Source organism: Ictalurus furcatus, chromosome 19 (genome assembly GCF_023375685.1).
Source record: "Ictalurus furcatus strain D&B chromosome 19, Billie_1.0, whole genome shotgun sequence".
NCBI lineage: Eukaryota > Metazoa > Chordata > Actinopteri > Siluriformes > Ictaluridae > Ictalurus > Ictalurus furcatus.
Window position 1 is genome coordinate 5,193,684 of NC_071273.1, and position 26,267 is coordinate 5,219,950.

At 39.6% G+C, this 26,267-nt stretch overlaps 1 protein-coding gene across 3 annotated transcripts in view; it reads right to left on the minus strand.

Annotated features, from left to right (window-relative positions):
• Positions 1-306: 306 nt before the first annotated feature.
• Positions 307-26,267, minus strand: part of LOC128623011 (NLR family CARD domain-containing protein 3-like) — a 105,770-nt gene continuing 79,809 nt past the window's right edge. For 2 of the 3 annotated variants that reach the window (XM_053649851.1, XM_053649850.1), the window contains exons 2-10: positions 21,531-21,668; positions 20,366-20,482; positions 15,118-15,171; positions 13,202-14,971; positions 5,598-5,792; positions 3,679-3,852; positions 3,001-3,174; positions 2,543-2,716; positions 307-1,792 (exon numbers count right to left, since the gene is read on the minus strand). In XM_053649851.1, coding sequence (XP_053505826.1) covers positions 1,786-1,792; positions 2,543-2,716; positions 3,001-3,174; positions 3,679-3,852; positions 5,598-5,792; positions 13,202-14,971; positions 15,118-15,171; positions 20,366-20,482; positions 21,531-21,586 — 2,721 coding nt within the window. In that variant the 5' untranslated portion in view covers positions 21,587-21,668 and the 3' untranslated portion in view covers positions 307-1,785. Of the gene's footprint in view, positions 1,793-2,542; positions 2,717-3,000; positions 3,175-3,678; positions 3,853-5,597; positions 5,793-13,201; positions 15,172-19,684; positions 19,811-20,365; positions 20,483-21,530; positions 21,669-26,267 lie in introns of those variants that run through there. The other variant, XM_053649853.1, reaches the window with a different exon arrangement.

The window sequence follows — 26,267 nt, forward strand, 5'->3', positions numbered from 1 at the left end:
TGGCCAAGTCAAGCCCACAGTCCCTGAGCTCCAGGTCCAGCCTCCAGTCCCTGAGCTCAAGTTCAGGCCTAGTGACCCAAATGGCCAAATGCTGCTCACGCCCAAGTCTACTGACATGGCCGTCCACGTTCGGCTCACACCCAAGTTTACTGATGCGGCCGACCAAGTTCTGCTCAAGCCCGAGTCTACCGAACCCGTCGCCCAAGTTCCGCTCACGCCCCGGTCTGCCGAAACGCCCAGCCAAGCTCCATGCCTAAGGTTCACCTGGTGACCTCAGAGCCTCAGCCTCCCAGTTCAGCTGAGGTCGTCGCTCAGCCTCCCCGCTCCATGGCAACTAGCGTTCCCCCCTTCTGCTTCGAGGACACCCACGCTTCCGCTCCCTGGCCGCGCGGAGACCCACGCTTCCGCTCCCTGGCCGCGCGGAGACCCACGCTTCCGCTCCCTGGCCGCGCGGAGACCCACGCTTCCGCTCCCTGGCCGCGCGGAGACCCACGCTTCCTCTCCCTGGCCGCGCGGAGACCCACGCTTCCTCTCCCTGGCCGCGCGGAGACCCACGCTTCCTCTCCCTGGCCGCGCGGAGACCCACGCTTCCTCTCCCTGGCCGCGCGGAGACCCACGCTTCCTCTCCCTGGCCGCGCGGAGACCCACGCTTCCTCTCCCTGGCCGCACAGGGGACTTCGCTTGGCCTTCCAGTTCAGCTGGGGACGTCGCCCCGTTGTCATGCTCTGCCGGGGACGTCGCCCCGTTGTCATGCTCTGCCGGGGACGTCGCCCCGTTGTCATGCTCTGCCGGGGACGTCGCCCCGTTGTCATGCTCTGCCGGGGACGTCGCCCCGCTTTCATGTTCAGCTGAGGAAATATCTCAGCCTCCCTGTGCCATTGTGGAAGCCGCCTGGCCTCCTGGTTTTGCTGGGGACATTTTTTCCAGGGGGCCAGGACCACCAGATGGAGGACGTATAATTTTTGGGTGCTCCGGGAGTAGCGCCCTTGGGGGAGGGTTCTGTCACGTATCTAGAAACTCTGGACTCCACTTCCCATCAGCCACTGCACTAGATGTCACATGACCACCTGCACCTGATTCACATTTTGTTAATGAGCACTCATATGTGTGTATGTAGTCCTTGTCTGCACTGTTTGCTTGTCTTTCGTTGTCCTAGACCGCTATGTTCCATGTTTCTTGATCTTGTTAGTTTGTTTAGTTTTGCCACAGTATTATGCCAAGTTGTCTTAGACTCGTGGTGTTTGTCTCAGTGTTTTGTTTCATGCTACAGTGTTTTTTCAAGTTGTCTTAGTGTCTTTGTTTCTTAGTACGTTTGCTTCAATAAAAGTCATTATCTGCACCTGCTTAACCAAAGGACAAAGTAATCAAATGTGACCTGTAGTGAGTCTCCTAGAGGCTTCATCAGATAAACTCCTCAGATGTCAATCCTGTCAGGTGAGAAATCCACCAATGTCTTGAAACTGTTCCTGTCCATTTTAGCTCTCTCTTCCACTGACTGGGTTCAGCTCGAGTTCATGTGCTTTTTCACCTGCTGTTCCAAATAATGTCTCAGATGTTTTATGAGATTGAGCTCTGGGGAATTTTATCAAGGGGTCAGAGGTCATTATACACTCAATGTAGAATTGTGTACACTATGATTCACTGTGCATGATAAACACACACTTCTCACGTCTCTGAGTCTGTTTAATGTGTTATAAATGAGTGATGTGTTTATAAATGTGTTCTCTATTCCCCAACAGTGAAATGCAGGAACACCGGAGTCTTCATCTCACACACAGATGTTCATCACACCCTGAATATAAAAGAAAAAACATGTGAATTAATAACCACAAACTGGACTGTGGTACTTCATGATTAACATGAACCCATCACATCACTGCCCTTATCCAATCACAGGCTTTGGAGTTTTTAAAATAATGAACACTACTGTGTCATTTAGCTCTTGTTCTACATTTATATTTAAGTGCAGACTTTAAGAAGAAGCCGAGGTGAATGTTACAGGAAAGACAGAAGACACCGTGTGGAGGTAGGGTGCTGGAGGAAGTGTCAGAGTGAGTAAAGTGGCTGCTTAAATCAAATATTAGTGAAAAAAATATATAATTTTAATGAGCTTTAATGAGAGTTGAGAAGAAAGTGTGCTGCTTATCAGAAACAGGGAAAAGCAGAGATCATCTTGTTCAGACAAAAGCAGCAGTATGAAGTCAGAGATAGCAGGCTGTCACAAGGAGACCAGGTGTTCATTTACAATCACTCTCATGCACTCATTTGTGATATTTTGTAGACTCTGTCTGACTCCCTGTCTTCTACCTTCACATGAATTTTAAATCCACACACTTTACTGAACACAAAACAGCATTAAACCAATTGTTAGAAAAAATCTGATTAAACAGAATATAGTGACATTTCTAAAACTGGTTTTATTTCCTAACCTGATAATCTGATATTTATTGGAACTAAAGAGAAATGTACAAACTAATGATAATCAGGTTCATTTATTAGTCTTTTATTTTTTCACAATTTATATAAAAAGGTCATTACTCACCACAGTGTCTGTAGTTTGTAATGTTCATCATACTTAAGAGCAGAGAGCAGCTTCACTTCTGAGTCTCCTATTTTATTATAGGACAGATACAGTTGTCTCAGGTGTGAGGGGTTTGATCTCAGAGCTGAAGTCAGAGCAGCACAGCCTTCATCTGAGACACCACAATCACACAACCTGTAGAGAGACACAATGACACACTCTTCACTCTCACAATCTTAAGCAGAAGAACAACAGCACTGACTTTCCTCTGGTTGTAGACAGTTTCTCTCATTGTGGACTGAGTAACACACACTAGATCTTTAGAAATGTTTTTAGTAACTTTTCCCTTCACACATCTCAACAAAATCTCTTTTTTAATCAGCGTTCACATGAACAGATCTTTCTTGAGAAGATCAGACTGTCCGTAATCAGAAGATTAGAACATGTTTTATTGTTAATGATTTAAAATATGATCTTACCTCAGTGTCTCCAGTTTACAGAGAGGATTCTCCAGTACAGCAGAGAGACTCTTCACTCCTGAGTCTCCTATGTTATTATAGGACAGATTCAGTTCTCTCAGGTGTGAGGGGTTTGATCTCAGAGCTGAAGTCAGAGCAGCACAGCCTTCATCTGAGACGCCACAATTATACAACCTGTAGAGAGACACAATGACACACTCTTCATCAAAAGATATTTATCTTGGTTTAAGAATTACTTTAAAGTTTGTAAAATGATTTTATTATTCAGAATGACATGAGGATTTAATATCACCTGTTTATTATAATTAACAGTGTAATTAAAATGATCATACTGAGTGTTATATTAAGTTTCTCTCATCTAATATCTCTCTATATATTTATATTACTATAGAATGAAGGAAGTAAAAGACTGAATCATTATGAAAAACAAACACTGTCATGAATTAAAAGATACAATGGATAAATTATAAAAGTATAAAACATTAATTCTGAAGAGGATTAACACTCATGTCTTTTCAAAACCAGATTACTCGCTGATAATTTATTGTTAAATAAAAAGAAACAATCTTCCTCCTCAGGACATTGATGATGAACCTAAAACTTCTGCTTCAGTCTCACTATTAGAGAATGTGCCTTACTGAGGAGCAGGTCATGTGACTCTCAGAGAGATGATCTTACCTCAGTGTCTCCAGTTTACAGAGAGGATTCTCCAGTACAGCAGAGAGACTCTTCACTCCTGAGTCTCCTACATTATTACAGGACAGATCCAGTTCTCTCAGGTGTGAGGGGTTTGATCTCAGAGCTGAAGTCAGAGCAGCACAGCCTTCATCTGAGACACCACAATTATACAACCTGTAGAGACACAATGACACACTCTTCATCAACAGATTTTTATCTGTTTATATCACAAGATATAATTATCACTGACCAAAACATTACCACTGTTCAGTGGCTCCCTTAAAACAACTCTACAGGACTCCTGCAGGATTTTCATTTTTCTGCAGGATGTTTGCTGGAATCCTGGAATGATGAAATCCTGCAGGACACATTGACAAACTGTGCAGGATTTTCCTATAGGGTTTAGGAAGGAGCAGTACAATAGAAACATGCAGGAATTTCCAGCACACTCGCTGCACAAGGGAAAATTCCTGCAGGACTTTATAATTCCTGAAGGACTGCTGCTCACCTCCTGCAGAAATAAAATAAAGTTCCCAAGTACTTAATCTATCCTGCAGGACGACTTCTTATTGCATTTAAATGAAAATATTCTTCAGGTTATGTAGTCAATAAAATTAATTTAAAAAACAGCTGATCTGCTCCGAGCGGGAAAAACACGCTGCTTAAACACTCTTTTAATTGATATTTAGGCCTGATCATTTTAGGACCAAAACATGGCTAATTTTACTATTTACAAAAAATGTCTTACGTTTCTGACCAAAACATTACCACTGTTCAGTGGCGAGGGCAGAAACTGAACAGAGGGTGGGCCTGGGTAAAACAGGGTGCACAGGTTTGAAAATAAAACTCAAATTCTCAAAAAGTCTTTCACTCAATACGTTTGTTCATTTGCCACTTGTTTATGTAGCGTACACACACACACACACACACACACCCCTAACAGAAAATCACAATATGAAACTGGTTGCATAAAATAGGCTGATAAAATGAGAGATGTTTGCTGAGGGAATATCTAACCACTGATATTAGGACAAAATATTGTTTCAGAAGAAACCGATAAATCACACAAACTGTTTCAGCTAAGATTTCTTTTAAATCTATTAGGAGAACCATTATAACTGTCGGATTATTATTTGGTTGTGGTGATATTTAAAATCATTTTATTCAACTGATGATTTTAACAGAAGAAATAGTCAGAATGGACCACTGCCCCATCAGATTTTTATTAAATAAATTCATTCAGAAAGTCTTCAGATTTTGAGTGAAAAAATGAAACCAGGCCTACTCTAATTCCTGTGATTAAAGATGACGTGTACAGACACAGACATCATTTTGTTTTTATTACTATTAAAATGGCTTTGTTTTGGAGTTGCCCCATGCACTCCTCAACCAACTGCAGTTCTGTTCTTCATCTCTCAGATGAGTCCAATCTCCACTCTGACAGCGTGCTCCAGTGTTAACACAAACTGAAATACATTTCATCTTATTATATCCTCTGATTACAGTGTACGAGAGTCAGGGGGAAAAGACACGGTGTGGAGTCTGTTTCAGAGAAGGTAAACTCTTTATTGAACTAGTCTGTTACATGGATACACACCACGCAGAAATGTTACTGAGCAACGTCACTCAATGCAGCTTCTTAAAGTATTGCTGGCTTTGTAGAAGAGTCAGGTTTTGTAGAAGGATCTCTGTTTATCTCTATTTTTAATGCACATATATCTAACTGTAAGTACATTTATTTATTTATTTATTTATTTATTTAAAGCGTAAATTATTCTGGAGAGAAATCATTATCACTTAATGACTAATCTATTTGTTCTGCATGTTGTACTGTTACAGAAAATTTCAGGTGAAAAACAACACTGTATACAACTGCTGCTTTTAGTGAGTTATTGTGACTCTCAGAGAGATGATCTTACCTCAGTGTCTCCACTTTACAGTGAGGATTTTCCAGTACAGCACAGAGACTCTTCACTCCTGAGTCTCCTAGTTCATTCCCAGTCAGATCCAGTGTTTTCACAGTCAGATGCAGTTCTCTCAGATTGGAGGTTTCTGAGCTGAGTGCTGAGACCAGAGCTGACCAACTTCTCACTCCAAGTGAATCACACCTGATACTGAAAGAAATAAAATAATACGTAATGAACTAACACCAGTGCAAATTATCAAACAAGTCCTCACAGCTCTCACTGAACCTTCTCATTTTCATAAATTCTAAAAGTACAAACACCAGTTAGACAATATGCTTAAAGGCTTAAATCACCAGGGCTGTTTCTTCCTATAAAATAGGTACTAAATTAGGCAAATACACACAAAAAAAAGAAGAAACACACCCAAAACCAGTAAAAAAAAAAAAATAAAAAAAAAAAATATAATATATATATATATATATATATATATATATATATATATATATTAAAGTATAAATATAATAAAGTATTAATGAATTAGTTTGTGTCAATTTGTCCCCTTTCTTGCTTCCACTTGTTGATGTAATTAAAGTGGATAAAGTTAATAGATAACTACAGCTAACTAGCTAGTATCTAGAGTAGGGTTTACACTCATCCTGTATAATATGGGATTGTCCTGTATCGAAAAATAAAATTATTGAGTTAATACAGGATGTGATTTGTCCCATATTCTTGTACACATCGTTTCATACATACACTAAGTCTCCACAGTGGAGAGAAACATAGTAGTAGGGATGTCACGAGAACCGATACTTTGGTACCAAGTTGGTACCAACATTCTTAAAACGTGACGGAACTTGTTTTTCTGCATTTCCGTTGGTACCGATTGTAACAAGGTTGCGATTCTTCCGGACCTGATGGGGGCAGCAAATACGCGCAAGTGTTTTAGTCGGTCCACAAGTGGTGAAGAAGAAGAAGAACGCCTAAAAGTACATGGGAAAAACTACAAAAGATTAGCTTAGCTTTAAGTTTAGAAGTTTATAGTTTTTAATGCCCTGACTCGTTGAGAGGAAAAGAGAGGAAAGCTAGTATCGGTTTCCGGTGTGCAACCGATGCTATCGTTCATTTCAAACAAAGTGAGGAAACGCCTGGAATTTGGCGAAGCACCTGAAAGACGGTCCTATATTATATTTGTTTGAGGCAGCTGCATTGTGGCCGTGAAACCAGCTAACGTTATGCTCCATGTAATGTTAGTGATAGCCAGTTATTTTTTAACAATGCTAACGCATTGCTGTGTTATAAACTACCTCCTAATGGGTCACCATGCATCGCCATTCAGCCCGTGTCCTGTCAACAACATGTAGCCTAATGTCACTAATAATTATTCAAATGTTCATGCTTTTAATAAATCTGTTTGGTCTGCCACCACATCACTGAATTTAAACTAATGCTTGCATACAAAGTATAAGGGGTGTGTGCGCACGCGTGCCTGTGTGCAAATGCACACGCGTTTAGGAGTGCACGTCCACTTATTATCAGACAGTGTTTGATAACTAAAATCTCTCTCTCTCTTTTTCTCAGTGAGGAGAGTTTATTTCATTTTTTAAAAATTTTATACCACACCGTGGTATCGACTTTGGTATCGAGTACTTTTGGTGGTATCGGTACCGACTACTAGATTGTTGGTATCGTGACATAGTAGTGAATAAAATGAAACCAGTTTCACAAGAAATAGCAGGAAGAGAATATACATGTGCAGTGTGAGCTTGCATGTCAATGTCATTGTTGCCCTGGTTACAGAAACTCAGTCACGCAGTTCTTAGAAAATGTCTTCAACACAAATTCCCAGTGAAACACAAGAGTCTGTGGAGGTACAGGTATGAGAACGGGATACAGTCCTGTCCCTGACAATGAATACAACTCAAACTGTACAGTTTACTGTGGAGCAGGCGGCAGGTGATGATCATGTCTGAGCGGCTAAAGAGCAGAGTGAAATCACTTAGTTACTTTTACCTCAGACTTCCCATGAGGAGGATATGGCATGTTGCTCCTATTTAATACATTTGTATCTTATGTACTGAGTTTTCCTGAATACAATAAACTGAAAAAATCACCATAAAAGAAAGGCTCTTAGTCTAACTAATAACAGAGGCACTCTCAATGCTGAGTTAGTAATCAGGTGAACGTGATCTGGGAAGTGGGTCATGTGACTGATCATGTGGTGGAGTTTGTAGTCCGTTGTGCTGCTGGGAAATGGAGTTCAGTGCAGGTGTTTGGTTGTGGTGTGGAATTCTGGGACTTCTTATGAAAGCAGGTAACACACGAATCATTTTCAGGTGCTATAAGGAAATATTTTGGGGCACTGTCAGTGTTAGCACCAAGCTACCAGCTGCCACTGTAGGGCACTTCAGCAAGACCCTTAACCCTCTCTGCTACAGGGGCTCTGTATCATGGCTGACCCTGTGCTCTGACCCCAACTTCCTAACAAGCTGGGATATGTGAAGAAAATAATTTCACTGTGCTGTTATTTACACCAATCAGTCATACCTTTAAAATTACTGACAGGTGAAGTCAATAACATTGATTATCTCATTATAATGGAAGTTGATGTGTTGGAAACAGGAAAAATGGGCAAGTGTAAGGATCCGAGTGATTTTGACAAGGGTCAAATTGTGATGGCCAGATGACTGAGTCAGAGCATCTCCAGGTCTTGTGTGGTGTTCCCGGTATGCAGTGGTCAGTACCTACCAAAAGTGGTCGAAGGAAGAATAACTGGGTGCCTAAGGCTCACTGATGCATGTGGAGAGTGAAGTCTAGCCCATCTGGTCTGATCCCACACAAGAGCTACCGTAGCACAAATTGCTGAAAAAGTTAATGCTGGTTGAGACAGATAGGTGTCGGAACACACAGTGTATCACAGCTTGCTGCGTATGGGGCTGGGTCGCTGCAGACCGCTCAGAGTCCCCATGGTGACCCCTGTCCCCCGCTGAAAGAACCTACAATGAACATGTGAGCATCAGAACTGGGCCATGGAGCAATGGAAGAAGGTGGCCTGGTCTGATGAATCAGGTTTTCTTTTATATCAAGTTGAAGGCCGGGTGCGTGTGTGTCACTTACCTGGAGATGGCACCAGGATGCACTGTGGGAAGAAAGCAAGCAGGTGAAGGCAGTGTGATACTCTGGGCAATGTTCTCCTGAAAAACCTTGGGTCCTGGCATTCATGTGGATATTATTTTGACATGTACCACCTACCTAAACACTGTTGTGAGAAAGCAATCCAACCAGGGTCTGAAATTAACTTTGTCGTCCACCTGGCAAAGTGGCTGGTAATTCTCACCTGCGTGTAATTATTCAAAGTCTCTTTGTGCTTTCAGTTGTCGCCCATAAAAATGAGATTGAGTGAAGGTGCGTTCACACATACAGTGATTTTATTGCTGCTAGTTGCCAGACACTGTACAATGATGTCGCCGGTAGGCCTTCCTATTGCTGGTTGCCATAGCAACATATGTAGCGCAACTAGCATTCCACTTTTGACAACAAACCAGTTTCCTTGCTGCTAAAATAAAACATTCTGTAGGGAGAGTGTTCGTATATATAAAATCCACCAGTGTATATATGCATCATATCCTGTACGATGAAGAAGAAGCAGTGTGTGCTCTTTGCCATTGCTGCCACCTATCTGCAGCAAAAGCGCAAGCGGCAATTAGCTTAGCTTAGCTTATGGCCTTAGCGCCTTTAAAGTAAAATAATAATAATGAAATAATCTGCCGACAATTCACCCTTATTTGGCAGGTGCTAATTTCACACATTGAATTCGACCAAACAAACCAATGAACCATCCTATATAACAATGCATGATGGGAACTATGTTACATAAAAGTGTTTGTTTTGGTAATGGCTCGCAGTCTGAATCTTTAACTTGGACCAAAGACGAGGTAAAATGCCTCAATGAAATTGGGTCTAACAAACATGTTTCTGAACAACTTTCAAAAAACACATAAAAACACAGAGGTTTACAAGGTGTTTAGCGAGAGTCTCAAGGAGATGGGCTTTAATCACTCAACTGATAGATTATAATAACTACAGCTAAAAAGAAAGCTACAATAAGCTTGTGTCCATTTTGATGGACGACCGTTATGAGCAGAACCCCGGAACAAAAACAGGTGCAATCTGACCAATGAGAGGACAGTTAACTCACATGTGACTTGTATAAACACAATTTGGTACAGTTTGAAATGTTGCCTTATGAAAGCTAGCTGAGCCAAGGACAAAATAAAACAATTTAAGTCCCCGTTTTGGAACTCGACAGGTCAGAGCTGTTTTGCTGAAACAAGGGGGACCTACACAATGTTAGGCAGGTGGTTTTAATATTATGGCTGATCCGTGTATGTGACAAGTAAAAGCTTTTTGATAAACATGATGCAGGTACAATTTTTACTACTTTATTTCTTTCGTTCTTTCTTCTAATTGACTTGTTTAGAGAGTTCACTCCTTGAGTATATAGATTTCTATTCATTCTGTCATATAAAACAATATGATTGGTATAGGTGGTGGCCCCTAACGAAGTTGTCGTTTAGGGTCCCCCAATGTTCAGAAACGGCCCTTAAGATCATTCAGTGGGAGAAGAATGGGGAGAAGGGGTGATATGGGGGGAGAAGGGAGAAATGGGGTGGTACTCAATAGATAATGATCTGTTCAGGGAAGTGAGATAGTTAGCGGCCTACTGATAATAATCAGTTATGTAGCTTTCTAAGTAAATTATTGTGCTGGAGTGAATGGTTTACTGAAGAGAGAGAAATGACTCAATGAATGAGGATGTTTTGATTTAGTGTTACACAGTGACCTCCATCCATACATGTTCGAGACAGAATATACAGAAGAAGAGCTGCATCAGAGAGAAGAACAACAGGAGGAAGAGAGCAGCTTTAGATCTTTCATAATTACACTGAGACAAATAACTGAATTAGTGACCTTACTAGCCATATTACTAGTAGTTACATGGGTAAATAAAGTAGGGTTATCCTACTTGCTAACAGATATTAACAAGTTCTCCTATTTCAGTTCATTTACTTTTGTTCTGGCCATGGAGCTTCTCTGCTCTCTGTTTCGTACTAAATACAGACAGAATCTCTCTTTTCTTTAGCATCTTCTCCAGTGGAAGACCCAGAAACTCACTTTCAAATCTCTTTATAATCCTCTGATTTGAAGTGCTGCTGCACATGTGTAAATATATATAATATCGGTTGATCACAGTAGGGATTCCCAGTGGTTGAGTTACGTATTGGTGTACTGCATTCTGGGTATTGTACTGTCTGGGTGAAAAATGGAAAATGACACCAAAACATGAATTCTGCTAAAATATATAGAGTAAGCGATACAGTCCTGTACAACAGAATACTACTGTGGCAGTGGGGGCGTGGTTGAGTGTCAGATACGGACAGAGAGGAGGCGGGGAAACTGGCAGTTAACGCGTGATTATTCTCACCTGTGCCTTGCTACCGGTAGGCTACTTATGTGTGTTTATCTGTAATTTTCTATTACAGCAATAAATATAGTTTTATATACCATGTGTCTGTGTAACTCCACTTCATGTACAGTGGGAAGAAAAAGTATGTGAACCTTTTGGAATTTCATGGTTTTCTGCATAAATTTGTCATAAAATGTGATCTGATCTTCATCTAAGTCAGGGGTATTGACAAATATAATGTGTCTAAAATAATAACACAAAAAAATTCTGATCTTTCATGTCTTTATTGAGAACAACCAAAAAAACCTCATAGTGCTTGTGGAAAAAGTATGTGAACCCTTGAGTTAATGACCTCAAAAAAGCTTTTTTTTTGCACACCTGGAATCTCGTTAAGAAAATGAGTTTGGAGGTGTGGACTACAGCTACTTTGACTTATAAAAACCCCTCAAACTTTTGGAGTTTGCTCTGCACAAGAAGCACACACTTATGTGAGAATTGTTGATTTACATAAAGCTGGCAAGGGTCACAAAGTGATTTCAAAGACTTTAGAAATTCACCAGTCTACAGTTAGGCCAACATTCTACAAATGGAGACACTTTGGGACTGTTGCTACTCTACCAAGAATTGGGCGCCCAGTCAAAATGACACCAAGAGCACAAAGAAGACTCCTCAATGAGGTAAAGAAACAACCCCGAATGACAGCCAAAGATTTGAAGGCATCATTGGAACTGGCTAACATCTCTGTTCATGAGTCTACAATACGTAAAACACTGAACAAGCAGGGTATCTACGGCAGGACACCACGAAGGAAGCCACTGTTTACTAAAAAGAACATTGCTGCATGCCTGAAGTTTGCAAAAGAGCACATTAACACTCCACAGCGGTATTGGCAAAATGTTTTGTGGACTGATGAAACTAAGATTGAACTATTTGGAAAAACCACACAGCACTACATCTGGCGTACAAAGGGCACGGCATATCATCATGAAAACATCATCCCAACCGTAGAGTACGGTGGAGGAAACATCATGATTTGGGCCTGCTTTGCTGCGTCAAGGCCTGGCCAGCGTGCAATCATTGAGGGGAAGATGAATTCCCAAGTATATCAGACAATTCTTCAGGATAATGTGAGAATGTCTGTATGTCAGCTGAAACTGTGTAGAAGTTGGGTGATGCAACAGGACAACAACCCGAAACACCGGAGCAAGTCCACAACAGAATGGCTTCAGAAAAACAAAATCCGCCTTTTGGAGTGGCCAAGTCAGAGCCCAGACCTCAACCCAATAGAGATGCTATGGAATGACTTGAAGAGAGCCATACACATGACATGTCCAAAGAATATGACGGAGCTAAAGCAGTTCTGCCAGGAAGAATGGGCTAAAATTCCTCCTGAACCATGTGCAGGTCTGATCCACAGCTACAGGAAGCGCCTGGTTGAGGTTATTGCTTCCAAGGTGGGGTCACCCAGTTATTAATTCTAAGGGTTCACTTACTTTTTCCACTGCCATTTTGAATGTTGAATGAGTGTGTTCAATAAAGACATGAGGGATCAGAATTTATTTTGTGTTATTATTTTAGGCACATTATATTTGTCAATACCCCTGACTTAGATGAAGATCAGATCACATTTTATGACAAATTTATGCAGAAAACCATGAAATTCCAAAAGGTTCACATACTTTTTCTTGCCACTGTATCACAAAAATTCTGTAGAAAAACGTGAAGAAAAAAATATTCAAACTACAAAGATAAAATTAAAGATTCTAGATGTGAGTGTGATATTGCTAAGGTTTATGTAAATAAAAACACAAGATTTCCAAATATCCAACATAAAACCAGCATTACTGTGGTAATAATAAATCATAATATCAAGAACCTTTTTAATTATTTCAAGATACTAAGTCACAACATCAAGACTTCAGTGTTTTTCCTCAAATGAAATTAGCTGACTTCCACATATTTAATACCTGCTCTTCAGTCTTATTCATTTGTTTATGCATTTTTATTCTCTAATTTATCTATTTGCATTAACTCCACCCTGTATCACCTTAAATTCAAAACATCCCAAAGTAGATATTTGTCAAAGTGTGTTCAGTTTCTCTCGTTCTAACACTGTAACAGTAGAACAGTTATATTCAGCTTTACTTACATTGCTTTTCTGGAGGCTGCAATCACAGGCATCAGCTTCAGAAGAACAGTTTCTGTTATCTTATCTGTACTGATATATTTACTCAGGTCAAATTCTTCCAGCTCCTGTGCTGATGTCAGTAACACAAACACCAGAGCAGACCACTGTGAAGAAGAGAATTCACTTTGTTTTCCAGATTTCAGGTAGTGTTGGATTTCCTCCACTAGAGAATTATCACCCAGTTCATTCAGACAGTGGAACAGATTGATGGATTTCTCTGTAGGAAGATCTTCATCACTGATCTTCTTCTTAATGTACTGAACTGTTTTCTCTATGCTCTGGGAGCTACTTCCTGTCTGTGTTACTAAGTCCTGTAAGAGTTTCTGATTGGACTTCAGTGAGAGACCCAGAAGAAAGCGAAGGAAAAGATCCAGATGTCCAGTCTGACTTTCTAAAGCCTGATCTACAGCACTATAGTGTAAATGTGAGATCCACCATTTAGAGACCTGATTCTGATTAAGAACATTTCTCTTTTTCATCATGAATGTCAGGTGCACATACAGAGCTGCGAGGTGCTCCTGAATGCTCAGATGAACAAAGCAGTACACTTTACTCTGGTGAAGCCCAAACTCCTCTCTGAAGATCTGCGTACACACACCTGAGTACACTGCTGCTTCTCTCACATCAATGCCACACTCTCTCAGGTCTTCCTCATAGAAGATCAGGTTCCCTTTCTTCAGCTGCTGAAAAGCCAGTTGTCCCAGTTTAAGAAGCATTTCTTCATCACTCTCCTGCTTCTTTGAGTACTTTTCTCCTATGATGTTTGTCTGAATGATGAGGAAGTGTGTGTACATTTGAGTCAGAGTCTTGGGGATCTCTCCACTCTCTGCTTCACCCAACATTCTCTCTAGAACAGTGGCTGAAATCCAGCAGAAGACTGGGATGTGGCACATGATGTAGAGGCTTCTTAATGACTTCAGGTGTGTGATGATGTTATTGGCCAGGCTCTGATCACTGATCCTCTTCCTGAAGTACTCCTCCTTCTGTGGGTCAGTGAACCCTCGTACCTCTGTGACTCGATGGACACACTCAGAGGGGATTTGATCAGCTGCTGCTGGTCGGGAGGTGATCCAGATGAGAGCAGAGGGAAGCAGATTCCCTTTGATCAGGTTTATCAGCAGCACATGCACTGATGCTGATTCAGTTACATCACACACTCTCACTGTCTTCTGGAAATCTAGAGGAAAACGACACTCGTCCAATCCGTCAAAAATGAACAGAACCTTTTCCAAACTGGACATTTCTGTTTCTTTTGTTTCATTAAAGCAGACATGAAGGAGCTCCATCAGACTCAGTTTCTGGTCCTTCATCAAATTCAGCTCTCTGAAAGGAAGTGGAAATATGAGGTGGATGTCCTGATTTGCTTTCCCTTCAGCCCAGTCCAGAATGAACTTCTGCACAGAGACTGTTTTTCCGATGCCAGCGACTCCCTTTGTCAGCACAGTTCTGATGGGTTTGTCTTGTTCAGATAAGGGCTTAAAGATGTCGTTGCATTTGATTGGTGTGTCCTCTGTTGTTCTCCTGGATGCTGCCTCGATCTGTCTCACCTCATGTTCTTTATTGACTTCTCCACTGTCTCCCTCTGTGATGTAGAGCTCTGTGTAGATCTCATTCAGGAGTGTTTGGTTTCCCAGGTTTATTATCACTCCATTCAAACACTCAAACTTCTTCATCAGGTTTACTTTGAACTTTTTCTGGAATTCATTCACAGAAGCAGATTCTGGATCGTGCCTGTGAGATGGTGAAGTAGGAAGATGAGGTGAGATATGGGGTCCAACTATTATCTATACTCTAATCACTCTGTAGTTAATAACAGCAGAGAGGTTTATAATACCAGTGTGTCAGTGTCACAGTCATGTTGTTGGTTCTGATCTTACCCTGTATCTGTGATGATGTTCTTTTCTATTCTGTCTCCTGCTCTCTGTGGAACACTGTGAACAAAAACTGTAGCTGTTAAAGACTATAACATACATCACGTAAACACTATAGTCTAAACCTTTACTTTAATTTTGCTACAATAATTATTTTTAAGTGCATTAACATTCAGAAAACACAGTGCTAATCTAGCCCTGTTTTAATTCTAGGTATTCTAGATTATTTCCTGTAGGCTGTAAATAATGTAACAAATCAATTTGAATGAACAGGTAATGTTTTCTAAATAGTGATAAATACAGACATAATTTTGTATAAAAACTTATTTTGGAAGACGTTTTTCAGAACCACAGACTCCATAGCCAGGACAATGATGATGTTGACGTGCACAGTGTGTGTCTGTTATTCTCTGTCCCATATCACTGATTTAGATTCTGATTCTCTGCTATTTTTTATGAAACTGGTTTGATTTTATTCACTATTATTATTCTCACCACTGTGTAGACTTAGTGTATGTATGAAACGATGGGTATAAAAAAGCGTGACAAATCATGTCACATATTAACTCAACAAAGGATGCAGCATTTTACTTTTCAATACAGGACAATCCTGTTTATAAGGTGTGGATGGTTGCCAACCCTAGATAGACTGAATAGTTTACTCAAGTGAAAGATTTTACTCAATGAATGAAGTGCTTTTGAGAATGAAGTGAGTTTGAGTGTTTTTGAGTTGAGATCATTTCCAGTTTTGGTTGACAGGGTACGCTGGCACATTTTGCTGCTGCTCCTGTTACTGTTTTGTTTGTTTTCGTTGATATTTTAAGTCATATTGTATTAAATAACTGTCAGTTTTTTTAAGTTATATTGTTTTTAGTGCCGTTAGGATTGCGATGTGGTGGTGCCATTTTATATATTTTGGACTATTGTTTTTATTTCTGTGCTCCACCTGGAATAACCTGCAGCGTGCAATGCGGAATCAACGCCTCGGTTCGGCTGCGTGTGTGGATTGTATGACTTTGTGCTCCCAGTGCGCTACGGAGTTTCAACGCCTTGGCCTTGTGAGTGTGCAGTCAATGACAATGGCCCTAAGGTACACTACACACCAGCTTTTAAATTTAAAACAGAGCTCTTATTGCCTAGCCAGAGACTCTTACAGAATCAGCCGAGACACTGGATTGCTACGTCCTAAACAATATATCCATCGTCTCATCCTCTCCTGAAATCTTTGTTCCTACCTGTCGACGTAAGACCAACAAACTGCTCCATACTGGTGTTGATCACAGTAATTTAATATCGGTTCCCCATGTGGAGATTAGCCTCTTTTACCGGTAGCCAAAAGATGGCATTTTTGTCTGTTTTGGGGGTACCTGTGTTCAGCATTGATTTGTTTTGTGATATCACACACCACAGTGGTGGTTAATTGCTCATATGAAAGTAGACACTTCAGACTTTAAGAATTAGCAGTTATTTCAAGTATTTCTTCGTTTACCTAGCCTACCTGGTCCAATGTATTCAGAATTATTATTTTTTAATTATACTTTTTTTTTTACTTTTAACACAAATGTTATATCTTCACAGCAAATGTTGATATCAACCCCATTCCTGGTCTCAAACATGCCCCAAGTACTTGTCCATGAACACCCAAACTATGAGGAAGTTATCTCTATCCACTAAAATTGTGTGTAAGGTTATCCAAACACAGTTAAAAACCTCTCCAAAATGGCACCAAATGTCTCCAAATGGCACCAAACGTCTCCAAATGACATAAAACCTCTCTAAATGGCACAAAGCTTATAAAAATGGCACAAAGCCTTTAAAAATTGCAGACTTCTAGAAACAGCAAACATTTTTTTTTTAGAAAAGGCACAAAATAACCTCTCCAAATGGCACCAAACGTCTCCAAAAGGCACCAAACGTCTCCAAATGGCACAAAATGAAAACAAATGGCAGTAGCATGAACTCTGTTACACAATGTGTAATTTCACACACACACAAAAAGTCCGAATAGTCCTGATAGTTTCTCTGCACAGCCCTGTAGTGCTGTGCTGATTGCCCTGTACCCGCTGACACACAACTCAAGACCAATGGATGCACGCGTAAAAGGTTTGGTTGCGCTGATTACGCGCTTGATTTTCTCAGCCTCTGAGTGGTCAATCATGTCGAGTTTGGGCTTGTTCGAAAGCTAGAAGTAAATCAAGTTAGACTGCCCGATTAAAATTTAGGAGGCGGGATGTTCAGCATAGCCAAAGCAGATTAGCGTTTTTTAGATGGTGTCTCAGTTCAGTTTATGGTTAATTACTAATTTCCAGAGGAGTGGGATATCAAAACACTTAATGCATTTTGAAGAGGACATTTATGACTAAATATCAAACTTTGCATTTGTTTTCTGCAATAAAGCTGATGGACTTTATACCGATGGAAATGTGCATGATTTATAAAACCGCAAGCGAACTGGATTTTCGTCTATGTAGGTAATGTAAGGTAGTAAACGTTTATACAAGTCCGATCTTGGGTTTAAATTTTATAATTTTATTGTGGAAGTTGTATGCGGTGTTTTACTATCAAAAAAGCTTTAGTCCTGCTCTCTGATTTATCTCTGTCTCAATGTTTTCGTGGAGAGGTGTGAATTGTTTGCCCAGAGGGGAGCTCAAACTCCGCCCGTTTCCCATCCCCCTGCTCACTAGCAGTTAAGCACACAGACATAAAACCGTACACACAGAAAGCCACAAGTGTCCTGACTAATCTTATACCAGAACTGCGGCGATAAAATAATTCATTTGTTTATATGAATTGAAAATGTCCGATAAGTCTTTTTCCATTCCGTAAACAATCAAAATAATCCCAGACACTTGTTCCAAACCATAAACAGACTGCTTCAAGTTAATGCTGTTACCACTTTGCCTGTTTCTCAGCAGCTCTGTGATTCTTTTCTTCAGTTTTTTAATTCTAAGATTGATAATGTTCGCAAAGAAACTCCTGTCACACCTGACTCTGCCTCTTCACTCCTTCGTCCATCTGCGTTCACTGGTGTTTCTTTCACTCATTTCTCCCTGCTTGAATCCGAGGCTCTCACAAGGGAGGAATCCAGCATGAAATCAACCACTTGCTTGCTGGATCCAATTCCTACAAACCTATTTAAATCGTGCTTCGATGTTTGGTGCCCTACTATCCTCAGCATTATAAATGAATCATTGGAGACTGGGGTCGTTCCAGCAGTACTAAAGACTGCTGCTGTTACACCTGTACCAAAGAAAAAATATGTTTCCGTGGATGATTTGAACAATTTTCATCCAATTTCAAATCTTGAGTTTTTGGCAAAAATACTTGAGCGTGTTGTTGCCTCTAAACTATGTAATCATCTTACAATTAATAACCTCTTTGAACCCCTTCAGTCAGGTTTTCGTAAACTTCACAGCACTGAAATGGCGTTGGTCAAAGTTACCAATGACTTGTTGATGGCCTCTGATTCTGGAGTACTTCCATTCTTACTCTTCTTGATCTTAGAGCCGCCTTCGATACTGTGGATCATGGTCTTTTACTTACCTGCCTTGAAAGTGTTTTTGGTGTATCTGGGACAGTTTTAAACTGGTTTAAATCTTATTTTACTGACCGTTCCCAGTTTATTTCTATGGGTGGCTACAGGTCTGGCACTCTGCCTCCATTATCACTTTTATGCTGATGATACCCAAATCTACATTCACTCAGAGTCTGGTGAAAACCTTGATGTTTGTTTCCTTTCTGACTGTATTTCTGAGATAAAAGCATGGATGAATAATAACTTTCTGTGTCTGAACAGCGGGAAAACCAAAGTTATTCTTATAAGTTCCCGTCATCAAATTCGCAAATCTGGTCCACTGTCTCTGTTTGTTGATGGCTCTGTTCTAGAGACTCAAAGTAAAATGAGGGACCTTGGAGTAATTTTCGATACCAGCCTCACATTAGATTCTTTTGTTCAGAGCACTGTTAAAGCATCCTTTTTTCACCTCAGAAATATAGCTAGACTGTGACCAATGCTAAACTTCTTTAACGCCGTTTTAGCCGGAGTTTCTAAATCTATAATTAACAAATTGCAATATGTACAAAACTCTGCCGCCAGGATCCTGAAGGGAAACAGGAAATGTGACCATATTACTCCTGTTAATAATAATAATAATAATAATAATAATAATAATAAACTTTATTTTATAAAGCAGCTTCTCAAAGCGCTGTACATAAAATCACAGTCCACAGAAAAATAAAACAAATAAAAGTTAATAAGAACAAAAACAACAACATTAATAATAAAAATAAGTATAAAACAATCATAAAAAGACATCAGCAGTCGAATGCAAGTTTAAAAAAGGTGTGTCTTGAGAAGAGCTTTAAAAATGCCAAGAGTCTGGGCTTCCCTGAGTTCAGGAGGAAGAGAGTTCCAGAGTGAAGGAGCGTAGACAGAAAAAGCCCCATCACCCACAGATGTTAGGTGTGTTTGTGGAACAGTTAACAGATTACACTGCGAGGAGCGTAGTCTGTGATTTGGGGTGTAAGGGATTAATAAGCCAGATAAGTATTGCGGAGCCAAGCCATGTAATACCTTGTATGTCAACATCATGATCTTGAAATCGACACGGACCCTGACCGGGAGCCAGTGCAAGGACTTCAAAACAGGAGTAATATGGTCACGTTTCCTGGTTCCCGTCAGGATCCGGGCGGCAGAGTTCTGAACATATTGCAATTTGTTAATTGTGGATTTACAAACTCCGGCTAAAACGGCATTACAGTAATCCAGCCGTGTGACAACAAATGAATTAATCAGCTTTTCAGCGACAGATAAATTTAGCATTGTTCTGGACTTCTTATTAACTTTTATGTTTTATTTTTCTGTGTACTGCTTATTTTGTGTACAGTGCTTTGAGAAGCTGCTTTTAAAGGCGCTTTATAAAAAATAAAATAAAGTTTATTATTATTATTATTATTATTATTATTATTATTATTATTATTACTGTTACACAGTGCCATCCAACCATACATGTTCGAGCCAGAACATACAGAAGAAGAACTTCACCAAGAAGAGCAACAGGAGGCAGAGAGCAACTGTAGATCTTTCACAATTACACTGAGACAAATAACTGAAGTTAATAACAACACACGTAGCTACCATAATGTTAGCTAGCAGCATTACATGATTATTTACCTTTGTATTATTTTATTTTTTTATTGGAATTTCCCTTTAACTGTGACTTTAGCAGTAACATTAACAGTGAGGAGATGTTACCTGTGTAGAGGTGAGGAGTCTCCATCTTTAAACTCCAGAGGAATATTCATAGACCAATCACTCTTCATGGAGATACAGCTGGGTGCTGGTGATTCTGATCTCTTTCCCTGGAGTTTACTGCACAACATTATAGACAGTCCTTTAGTCATTTATATACACTCTTTACAGTTCTTAACTAACTTGTTAATTTAACGAGGACTTAATTTTACTTACAATGAACTGAATCAAACATTATTTCATACTAAGTGGAGACTGTTAGAGTTTCATTAACTGTTAAACTTTGCTTAAGTTATTCCTTTCATATGTATTCAGTAAATAATTTAGGTAAGGGATAATCCATGGCTAGGTGTGCATTACATCATTTTAATGCATGCCGTGGAGGCAAAGAACCACCTGACATGAAGTGGAGTGCATTAAACGATTAAAATTTCTAGCTCTGGATTTTCCTGCTTATACTATATATATATATATATATATATATATATATATATATATATATAATCACACACCCCCCAAGGCTGTAGTAGATGAGTTTTCCTGTTCGGGAAAACTTCGCGTTTCCTGTTTCCATCTAAAGTGTGCATCAGTCTCTTAAATCCCACGCTGTCCACAGCTTTGAACGTCACCATATTCTTAGATAGATAGGATGTAAAGCCTCAGACACCTCGTTTCATTGTTTGTTGCTTTTATCGTATTTTTTCGACTGCTCTAATGCGTCGGTCAGTGCTAACTGTTTATGTTTTGGGATGAGTGGGGTTGTTGTACCGGCCTGAGTGAAACACTCGTGGCATGTTCCTTCAGATGTTTCCTCTTAAGGTGGTTGAAAAGATTTGTCGTATTACGGAAGTGCTGACCGTTGCCCGACAAACTACAGAAATATCTGACTGTGCATAGCCAAACCATTGCCACATTACTGACGTCGAGTCATTTTTTTCACACCAGCTCCTCATTCACCTGCTGCTAGCTCATGTTGAACTGTTTTTCAAATACGTCTCACATGAAAGACGCATGAAAATATAATTTAGACAATCAAAAATCGTCAGATCGCCCACCAAATTCAACAGTTTGAACACACACCTTCCAGGCAATCAGAATCTAGTATTCAGAAAGGCCATGGTATAAATATGAATATTTATGACTAGAATACAATGACATGGTAGGTTACCGTTTTTTTTCTGAAGGTGGGGAAACATTATCTGTGTCCAGATCAGGAGGCTCCATCTTTGAAAATTATTAAAGTTTGCACAAACACACAGTTGAGTCCTGAAGAGTCTGATCTCTTCTGCTGGAATGGAGCACACTCCTAGAAAACACAAAAACAAATGTACAGTTAAACTTCACATTTTTCACTTTTTGTATAATTTTTAATTCTGGTGAGCCTAAAAACTTTTTTGACAAGTGCATTAAAAAAAAATCACAAGCTCCCCGTTCATATATCTGAACCGTCTGGTTATATTACAGTGGTATATATATACAGTTACAATTATTGGCACCCTTTTAGTCAATACTTTTTGCTACCTCCCTTTGCCAAGATAACAGGTCTGAGTCTTCTCCTATAATGCCTGATGAGGTTGGAGAATACATGCTGGAAGATCCAACCACGGCCCATTTTAATCTTTCTGGCAGAGTCCATGATGCCATGTATCCTAACTAAATGTCCAGGTCCTCTGGCAGAAAAACAGCCCCAAAACATTAAAGAGTCACCACCATATTTAACCGTGGACATGAGGTACTTTTCCATATGGCTACCTCTCTGTGTGCTCCAAAACCACCTCTGGTGTTTATTACCAAAAAGCTCTATTTTGGTTTCATCTGACCATAGAACCCGATCCCATTTGAAGTTCCAGAAGTGTCGGCAAACTGAAGACGCTCGAGTTTGTTTTTGGATGAGAGTAGAGGCTTTTTTTCTTGAAGCCCTTCCAAACAACTTGTGGTGATGTAGGTGACTTCGGATTGTAGTTTCGGAGACTTTCTGACCCCAAGACACAACTAACTCCTGCAATTCTCCAGCTGTGATCCTTGGAGATTTTTTGGCCACTTGAACCATCCTTCTCACAGTGCTCACACAAACCACTATCCTCAGAACTTTTATCACTAACTCAGCATTATATAAAAACACTTCCCTTGGAATCAGATTATATAACATGTAATATAATAGTGTTTATACAAATACTATGTTTTAAATGTCAAATATAATAGAATGTGTAAATAAACTATACTTTAAATCACATCCTAGGGTTTATAAAATGGGATTTTACACAATACATTGTTGTATTCACTTGAGAGAATTTTCCCCACCATAAAGAAACTGCTGTAGATGATAAAACTCTCCCATCCTCTCTGTACTAGTCACAAAACTAAAGATATCTTTCTTAAAACACTATTGTGCATCACAACTGAGTGTCTGAATGTAGAAAAGGTGCTTTAAACTATTTTGAAACCGATGAGCAGAAAAAATTACCTACCTATCCTCAGAGCTTCTACCTTCTACTTCAGGGGAACTGATGCATCACTATAAAATATGACTAATAAATGAACCCCGCCTCCATGAGCTCACAGGTGTGTTGTGATTGGCTAGGATTGAGTTCTATTAGAGCCTGGCTCATTTGCTTTTTCTGAGCATTTCTGAGAGATGTTTTCTCTGAATCGCGCTGTGTTTATTATTATTTTTTAAACTTCTTGAATATCTGACAGCTTGAATTTGCACGTTGTTCCCCAAGCATTACAAATTCAGGTTCTGCTGACTCTGATTTCACTCCATACAACACCTCTTTACAGGCTATAAACACACCACAGCTGCATCTGAAATCGTGTACTGTGACAGAGACACACTGCACAGCTGTTGAAACAGTACGTACTAATCAGTATGTGTGTGTATTATGACTACAATCCCGGAAATACTACATCCGCCATGTTAGCATTGTCCTATGCAGTTGGTTCCTCTGAGCCAAACAGGAGCAAATGTTGCTGCTTAGTGGCGTAGCGGCAGGGGGTCACAAGGTGACACATAAAACCTCAGGACTGTCCCTACTGAAGCCAGTTCTGGTTGTTATATTATGTAAATACTTCTCATATAGTTTGTGAAAATTATATGCACCAGTTGTTCATTTGCACCTAGTATATTTCTCAATTTGTATTTGTGAATATCATTTGCACTGTTTGTATTTTTGCTGCACAAGACAGTTTTCACTACTTGTTTCACTGTTTGTATTTGTTCATGTTCTTTTATGGACACATCTACATTTTCAGTCAATAAAATACCCTTTTTCATTGAAAAAATTCATAGAATAATATTGTAATAAATGGCTATAACTTGCTAAGGGAATGTTAGATGAAGACAAAATTTCATTTGGAAGTCTAAAACATCCAGGTATAACTTTCTAAAGAAAAAAGAAGGTTTTGTTTGAGTCCACAGTAAAAAAAAAAAAAAAAAATTGTTTCTGGCATTTTTCTAAATATTATACTGGATCATTCAATCATTCTCAGAGATTTTTTTTTTTTTTTTTGGCACCTTAAATGAGCTAGATTGATAAAAAAAAATGTATCCTGTTTAAAATGATGTATGGCACCTGATGCTGACTGCTAGAATATGTTAGAAAAACAAAAAATACAGGAGTCAGATTTCCCAAAAATCGATCTAGGTCTTTTAAGGTTTAATACATTTTCCCAACACAAATTTTTTTCTGAGCTTGTCCGCACCAGCCCGTTGCATTATGGGAATGTTTGATTCATGTAGTGTCCATCATTTGCACGGCATTCACTAAATTCCAGGGGTTTCAGTATCGCGACGTACAATTCCAATAAAGTTGGGGTGCTGGGTAAAATTTAAATAAAAAGACAATGCAATGATTTGCAGATCTCTTGAACCCACGTTATTCACAATAGAACATAGAAAACATATCAAATGTTTAAACTGAGTAAATGTACCATTTTACGGAACAAAATAAGGTAAATTTGAATTTGTTCCAAAAAGTTGGGAAGGGGCAACAAAAGACTGGAAAAGTAAGTGTTACTTAAAAAGAAACAGCTGGAGGTTAGTTGGCAAGTGATCAATAACATGACTGAGTATACTAAGCGTCGGTCATTGATCGATTGCAGATTGTGTGAGGGAATGTAAGCCTTAAGGAGAGAGTTGAGGTAGGATGGTACTGTTCCAGACAAGGTCTTGTATATGAGGATCAAGGCCTTGAATTTTATACGGGCAGCTACAGGAATCCAGTGGAGCGGGATGAAGAGGGGTGTGACATGGGTTCTCTTGGGCTGGTTGAAGATGAGGCGTGCTGCTGCATTCTGAATCATCTGAAGGGGTTTGGTGGAGCTGGCTGGGAGGCCCGAGAGTAGTGCGTTGCAGTAGTCCAGTTCCGATATGACAAGAGTCTGGACCTAGTAGCTGTGTAACCTGTTCGGTGAGATATGGTCTGATTTTGTTGATGTTGTCCAGAATGAACCTACAGGACCATGCAGTTGTTGAAATGTGGTCTGTAAAGGTCAAGCTGTCATCAAGAATCACCCCAAGGTTCCTGGCTGTCCTGGTTGGCTTGAATGTGGTTGAGTTACTTGTGTGTGGTTAAATTTGACTTTAAAATGTAGTTGTACTTGTGTCCTTTGAGTTGTTAAATGATGTGCAACAGCTTTCACATATGTAGTATTCACATTCTTTACAGTATTCATGAGATAAAAAAGGTGCAATGTTTCTCCCTCATAGATGTCAGTAAGATCATCCTGTGGTGCCCAGGCCTTAAAAGTGATTGTGAAATGTTGTTACCTAAACATTGTTTTCAAACAAAAGTCAGTAACAAATAGAGTGAAGATCTGCTTTTATTCATCCTGATGGAGGTTTTATTAAATGTACTAATACTATACGTATACTATATGTAACACTTTAAATTTGATGCTTGATTTGTTTATAATCAATTAGAGAAAAAAATCATAGACATTGCATTCCTCATGCCATTCTGCTAATCAAAGTTCTCTACAGTTTGCAGACAGAATTTTACAGGGGGAGGCGATAAATCTTGACACTTCACAAACGGTAGTGGACAAGTTGAGGCTGGACATAGTCACTTCCTTCCTCAGAGAATCTTGTGTTTTTCCTTTTTGCTCAACATTGTCAATCACGTCATGTTGTTGGATCTACGCGTGTTATCTCATAAATATGCAGTTACAGTATAAGTTAATGAATTACTACTGTGCAATGCAAATTGTATTAATCTGAACATATTTGCTGAATACTGTTTGTCTTAACAGATGATTTAAGCAGCCTGTACTTTTATTGTGGGATGCAGAACCAGGATAAAGCACATTGGGTCATTTCTTCATATTGCAAAATGTAAAAAAAAAATAAATAAATAAAATTAAAAGGATATTTTTAGGGTTGCTGTGGTAATCACAACAATTTTCTGCATCATCAGCATCAATTTGATGCAGCATCAATTTGATGGTTAATGTTGTGCTCATTTTGGGTCGACATGTACAGTAAGATTACTTACTTTCCACTGTACACCATGTGCTGTAGAAAATTCCAGGTTTAATCAGAACACAACATTTATGTTGGTGAGAACTTCCAAAAATCAAAGGAATAGTAATAATATTAGTAGTCAATTAATTTAGAGATCACCTGTATTTAGGGATACCCTATAAGGCAAAGCTTATGTACCACTACATGTCCCTGTTACCTCAGGTCTGCTGTGACGGCAGTGAGAGGTGGTACCACCATGAATGTGTACAGAGACCTCCAGGGGATTAGGAGTACTTGTCCCCTATATGCATGTAATGGTGTCCCTTGTTGTAACAATTTATTTATTACCTCTGCCAATTAGGTTATATTTTCACCCACTTCTCTTTGTTGATTTGTTTGTTTGTCTGTCAGCAGGATCCAGAAAAAGGGGCGCATCCTGGAATA